The 6,450-nt window shown below is 44.7% G+C and overlaps 1 protein-coding gene across 2 annotated transcripts in view; it reads right to left on the reverse strand.

Annotated features, from left to right (window-relative positions):
- The window catches only part of Rtn1 (reticulon 1), a 195,955-nt gene extending 192,505 nt beyond the window's left edge, over window positions 1-3,450 (reverse strand). For both annotated transcript variants that reach the window (XM_028789358.1, XM_028789348.1), the window contains exon 1: window positions 2,708-3,450. In XM_028789358.1, the coding sequence (XP_028645191.1) occupies window positions 2,708-2,948 (241 nt within the window). In that variant the 5' untranslated portion in view covers window positions 2,949-3,450. The remainder of the gene's footprint in view (window positions 1-2,707) is intronic.
- Between the last annotated feature and the right edge of the window lie 3,000 nt (window positions 3,451-6,450).

The raw sequence follows: 6,450 nt of genomic DNA on the forward strand, positions 1-6,450 counted from the left end.
TGTGTATGTGTGTGTGTATGTGTGTGTATGTGTGTGTATGTGTGTGTGTGTATGTGTATGTGTGTGTGTATGTGTGTGTGTATGTGTGTATGTGTGTGTATATGTGTGTGTATGTGTGTGTATGTGTGTGTATGTGTGTGTGTATGTGTGTGTATATGTGTGTGTATGTGTGTGTGTATGTGTGTGTATGTATGTATACACATATACATCATATACACATACACATATACATATTCTGGGAGTTGATTGAGAATATTTTTTGGAACTATTTCTTGGGGGACCTTAATCACCATCAATGTATAAGAATAAATAACACAGTTTCTGGCCAGATGGCGTGATCAATGGTTCATTTTCAGGAAAAAAAAAGTTTTAAAACATCCATATCTCTCTATGTGAAAAATGAAGCCTCCTAAAGGATTCTTTCAAATGGAGAAAAATAACAAAGTAGCCTTCTTCTGCTTGGAGGACTCAGTGAGAAAACAACTGGAGGCCAGGAGGCAGAACCACAGCAAACACAGATTCACCGATGCTGTGAGCTCAGGCTCTCTGGCCTTAAGAACATCAGGAAAACTGGTTTCTATTTATAAAGCAAATTATAAAACTGCAAAGTCAAGCAAGGTGCTCCATGGTCTTCCCCCGGGTTTTGTGACCAGCACACTATTTTTTTTTCTTACACTGAAAAGGAAAAAAAAATAACTGCAAAAATAGGATATAAAGTTCAGCTTTTATTGGGATTTTTCAATAAATGTCTATTTGCTTGTCTCCTGTTTCCAGCACCCATATCTTAGACACCAGCCTGCCCTGTCTATGAAGTAGGGACCTTAGAGATTTCAATGCAAGCCAGACAACAACCATATGAGCAATCTCTTCCTGGCTAATAATCAATAAAAGCATTTCTAAACAAATATGTACATTTACATTCCTTCAACCCCCTTCCACCCAAACTTAGAACCTTGTTTGATTTTATTAGTTCATTTGATGCTTGGGAAAGGAAACTCCTAAACTGTTTGACATACAAAATATCTTCATGATAAAGATGTGGAAGGTGCTATTTCGTCTAGTACCAGGACATTGCATCTGTCTAACTGGTAGAGTCTATTTGTAAATGTTTTCACCATTAAAAAGAAATGGTCACAGTTGTATCAATCAGCTTGGTTTAATCATTCCACAGCATACACTATCAAAACATTATACTGCGTAAGCTTTAGGTTATCATTGGCCGTTTGCTCTTGGAGCTATACGTTTTCATGTCTTTTCATTAGGATACAAGAAGTTGTAAGAGAAATCAGGAAACTGTGATTTGGTTTAAATCCTTTAACCCATAGCAATTAATGTATGACAAATGGGGTTGTCAAGCTTTGGGTCTTTTCACATTTAGTTCTTCCCTTCCTCCCTCCCCCTCCCTGCCCCAACCTCCTCTTTCCCCTCCCTCTCCTGCCTTGCCCTTCCTTCTTTTGCTGGCTTCTCATTTTATTTCTTGGTCCCTACTTTTTCTTCCCATTATTCAACACATTCTCCAAATCTCCTTTCCTGGCTTAAATCATGTTTGTTCTAGAGCAGAGTTTAGACATAACCCTCGGAGGGGGGTGGCTTAAGAAAGGGGTTTCCCTAAATCAGCTGCCAGGAACACAAATGCCAGTCCCACCTTCGTCCCCTCCACCAGGAACACCCACTACCCAGGCCTCACACTACATTACCAAAACTACACAACTCCCACTCCAGCACAGCACAGCACACCACCCCCTACAGTAGTTCTTCTGAAAACAGCGGTAACCAGGTTGCCACCCTTCCCTGTGGTGCCTGTCTCTAGCTTCCAACAGCCAGATGAGCCATGGCCCTAGGGATGATTCCCCCAGGCAAGGATTTGCAGCAGGATTTGCAGCGAAGGGCAAATCAGGGGTAAGAGAGGCTGAACCACTGGCAGTTTTTCAAACGCAAAGGCGACTTCACACTGCTGGGTAAACTGTGCCTGGACCACTGGCCACAATCCCAGCACTCCAATCTACAGCTAGGACCTTCACATTTTAGGGGTTCCAAATTTCAATACTCTGATAGATTCAGGTAAAGAGCAGCTAGGAAATAAGGAAGACTACAACTCCCAGCCCTCCTAACGAAGCTGTCCCTCCGGAATTAAGCTTGGGACTCATAGGGGTTTGTTTTCTGCGCGGGAGAAAGAGAGCTGTGCTGGAGGAAAACTGGAAAGGAGTAGGGTGTGGTGATTCCTTGAGGGATAAGAAAGAGAAAATTAAAGTCTCTGGTTTTACTTCGCGGCCCTAAACCCAGCGGGAGGGTCCTGAGGCGGTGGGCCCGCCCGCTGCTATCGCCCGTGGAGCACGCTGCGCGCAAACACGCCTCAGAAAAGCATCACAACCTGTCACTCCCGCCCTGCTGCCCTGAGGCCCCTGACAAGAAGGAAAAACTTGTTCCGGGGCGCAGGAGAAGCCAGACTTGCCAACGAGGACAATGTCTAAGGCTGAAACAAGAGTAATAACTGGACCAACAGCCTTCTTCCTCCTAGCTGCTGGCAGCACCCTGCTGTTTTCCACCAGTCTGCTAATATTTACAATCGCCCGAGGTGAACCCCTACTGGGGTTGGTGCCCCAGGTAGACGGGCCGGGAAGATGCAGAGGAAAGCTGTGGACTAGGAGGCCCACAAGAAACACGGTCCGGGCCTCCATCTGCGGGGTCGCGGTGCGGGCCGGCTTACCTGTGGATGCAGTTTCCATGGCGACGGGAGGCGACCGGGCGGGGCCGGAGCACAGTTCCCGCGACGACACTACCCCAGCTCCAGCGCCCGACCCCCAGGCGGGCTCCCCATCCTGCTGAGCTGGCCTGGCCCCCTTCGGCGCCGGCACTTCATCTTCCCCATCCCCCCCGCCCCCGAACCACTGGGACCCGGGGCTAGCTAGAGACAGCGGCTCATCTTGCAGATCCGGCGGTGCGGCCATGGCTGGCTGTGCCCCAGGCTGGGTGACTGTGACTTGGCAAGGCCGGGGTGCGGTGGCTAGGGACGCGGACGCTCCCTGCTGCTGTCCCTACCGGGACTCCGGGCTCCAGGAGGCTGCAGAGTCTCCGCGCCACCGTCGCTGCTTTTGCTGCAACTCCGGCCGAGCGGCGGCTGCTGTTCTGGGCGCTTCGGCTCCTCCTTCTCCCCCTCCTCTTCCTCCGGGGCCCCCGGGCGGCTGCCGCCTGCGCTCCTCCCCTGCTCCAGAGGCAGCTTGCTGTGCCTGCGCTGCTTCGCTACTCCCCAAGCCTGTTATTACGCAGGTGAAAATGGCCTGCTTGGTCCTTGTCCTCTCTAATGCACGTCAGCCCAGGGCCTGCTAATGGCAGGCTCTGATTAGGGGATGTGCCAAACCCACTAGATTTTACCCTTTATCTGGGAATAATACACAGAGAGGATCAGCAGGTACTGGCTGCAGCTTGACTAGACAAGAAGTTAAAGCCAGAGTGGAGTCTTGGGACTCTAGGACAGCAAGGGAGACTAGTGAATCTCAGAACAATCGTTCTGAGGGTTAGCTGCAGAAAGGACACTGGCCTGAGCCATAACCTGGTGATCTGCAACCTGGAGGGTTAAATCTTTAATCCTTAATTTTCCAGAACCGATCCAAACAAACAAAAACAATAACAGCAAAACAGAGTACAGAATGGGTCCTCAGATGGAACTCCGCAAAAAAAGCTTTCCAGACCTGCCCCAAGAAGCATTGAAAGCAAACAGGATGCTACCAGACGTTAAAAAAGAAAGGAAGGAAGGAAGGAAGAAAGGAAGGAAGGAAGGAGAGAAGGAAGGAAGGAGAGAAGGAAGGAAGGAAGGAAGGAGAGAAGGAAGAACGGTTGTGCCTCTTTGGAAACAGAAGGCCAAAAGCCATATAAATGACAGGCTGTCTTGAGGAGTCTGTTTTATTTGAGAAGTGGACAAACATAGAAACTTCTTGCTTCGCCTCCCCGCCCCTTAACTGTGCTCTCTGATAATGAGGGGTGAAGGAGACTCACCTACATGTGCTTTTTCCATACTTAGACCTATCTTTTCATTCCTGATCTGTAAAATGATGTGTGTCTTTCTTTTAAGTCTTAAGTCTTAACATTAGAGTAGAGGAGTACAGCTTTCTGTTGGTCCTACTCTAAAACGGGGGAGGCACCTGTGCTGTTGCATGCAGAGAGGTTGTGTAGGGTTCTCGGCTACCATTTGTATATTAGGAACATCACAGTATCTCTAAATTCAAAGGCCAGAGTCATCAACATTTGGATACTCTTTAAAGTGATGAAAATAGAAATTTTTTATTCAGTGTAATCTTTTGTTCTATTATTACAACAATGTTCAAAAGATAGTAATAAACTGGAGGAAAATATGTGTGACCTTACAGTCACCAAAATTTTACAATATTGATGTATTAAAAATTAATTCCTGAGTCCAGAGAGACAGCTCAGTGCTTAAGAGTGACTGAGGGAACCAGAGGAACCAGAGGATGGTTCTCATCACCTCCATCTGACAGCTTCCACTTGCCTGTAACTCTGATGCTCGCGCACGCGCGTGTGCACACACACACACACACACCTTTGAAAAAATTAGTTTCTATGAAATATGTTCATTCTCTTCATTGTGACGACAGCATCACAGTTGTATGCATGTGACAAAAATCAAGTCGTCATGTGTATGTGTGTGATTCAATATGTGTCAATTATCCTAATAAAGCTATAAGAATTATCTCCCCCTACAATAACAAATTCTTGGTTATCCTGAATCATTATAGCTTTTTTTAACTTATGAGAAAATAAGCACCTTATTAAGGTCTCTTGAAAGGCTGATTTCACTGCTGTTTTTTCTGTGGATCTTAATGGGGAGGTGCTTGAATGCATTATTCCAATATCTTGTTTAGAATGCCATAACATACCAAGAATGCCAGATATGAACTTTCTCACAGTTTCACTATTAATATGTTTACATGGCTATTAAGGAATATTGAATTTGAGGCACTCTGATGAGGAGGACAATACTTTGTTTCTCTAAGAAACACTAAAGAATCACATCACTGGAAAACTTGACTAACTGCGAACCCGTTCGTATCCTTATGGTTAGGTAGATATAGGGATATGATGCTAACGTTCATCGTTAGATGGATATGACCCATTTCATCAGCTACCAGTCTACATTCTGAATGACTACACTGTGCCTACTTGTATTTTGTTTTGTTGTTTTGTTTTGGGATTTGTGACTTGTTCGTTTGATTTTATCATGAGTCTTAACCTAGAGCTTTCCATATGCTTAGCAAGGTTTCCATCACCAAGCTACTTGTACAGTGATAATTTCTGTATTCCAAAAAGCAAGCTTAATTTAAAAAAAAAATAAGTGTCAAAGGTTCCTGTAGGTAGTTAGGTCTCTCCCCACCCCCTCTCTCTCACACACACACACATACACACACCTCAACATGGACTACCTTGTTTTAGAAATAGAGGACAGGATCCACTGGTTAATATGTGATGGACGTTTGGAGTGCTGTGTAGAGAAAGTGTTATGGGCCATATTCATATTCTATATGAGAAAAGTTCTAGAAAAATGAAACACAGCTACAGTTAGGCAAGAGAAGGCAATTTAAGGCCCTCTGAGAGGAAGATGCAATGGTGCTGTCCCCCTCACTGACTGAGTGAGGTGTTTGTCTCACATGAGACTTAGTCTAGTGCCTCAATACATCAAAAACCATTGTGATTTGTGTTAACTCAGGACTTAATTTGTCTAGGTAACACCCAGATTATTTTTGCAGTGTGTTTTTCACTTTTGGATAATGTAGAAGCTACTGGATTTGATATGGAAAGTATTCTCCATTTATTACCACAGTGAAACAATATTTAGGTTGATGCTATTAAGATGTCCAGGAGAGACTCCAGCACTTTTGGAGCAAATACAGAGGGGAGTGGCTGCTGGTATATTTCATCTGACACCCAAAGGGATGAAATGCAGAGGCTTCTAGCGGCCTCCAACAGGAAGTAGTCAAGGAGAACTTACTGTTTTCCATCAAATCTAGCTCTTCTCTTAATTAGCACACTTAAGCAAAAACATAAACAACGTTCCTTCCACTTACAACACTCACGAAGGGCCATCTTTAAAGTACCAAGTCCCCATTTCACTCCTATTTCATTGATTACTGTTACTCCATTACACGGATATACCTTAACTTATGACCCACTCATCAGATGAGAGTTCCAAGTTATTTCCATTTGCTGAGTTATCACACACAGACAATGCGTCTAAGAATGTTTGTGTACACATTTTTTGGTATATTTCTACTTACCCAAGTTGTAAGACAGTCTTTTGAGCAAGAATGTGAAATTGGGGGAGTTTTCTTCATGCTCTGAAGAGAATAGAAGAATTTTTAAGGCATGCTGAGTTTGAGAAGTGGCCAGAATACACCTGACAGAGGTAAGTTGCCTTTGACTAATTCTTTATTTTATATA

The sequence above is a fragment of the Grammomys surdaster genome, unplaced genomic scaffold, assembly GCF_004785775.1.
Source record: "Grammomys surdaster isolate TR1022 unplaced genomic scaffold, NIH_TR_1.0 127, whole genome shotgun sequence".
NCBI classification, from domain to species: domain Eukaryota; kingdom Metazoa; phylum Chordata; class Mammalia; order Rodentia; family Muridae; genus Grammomys; species Grammomys surdaster.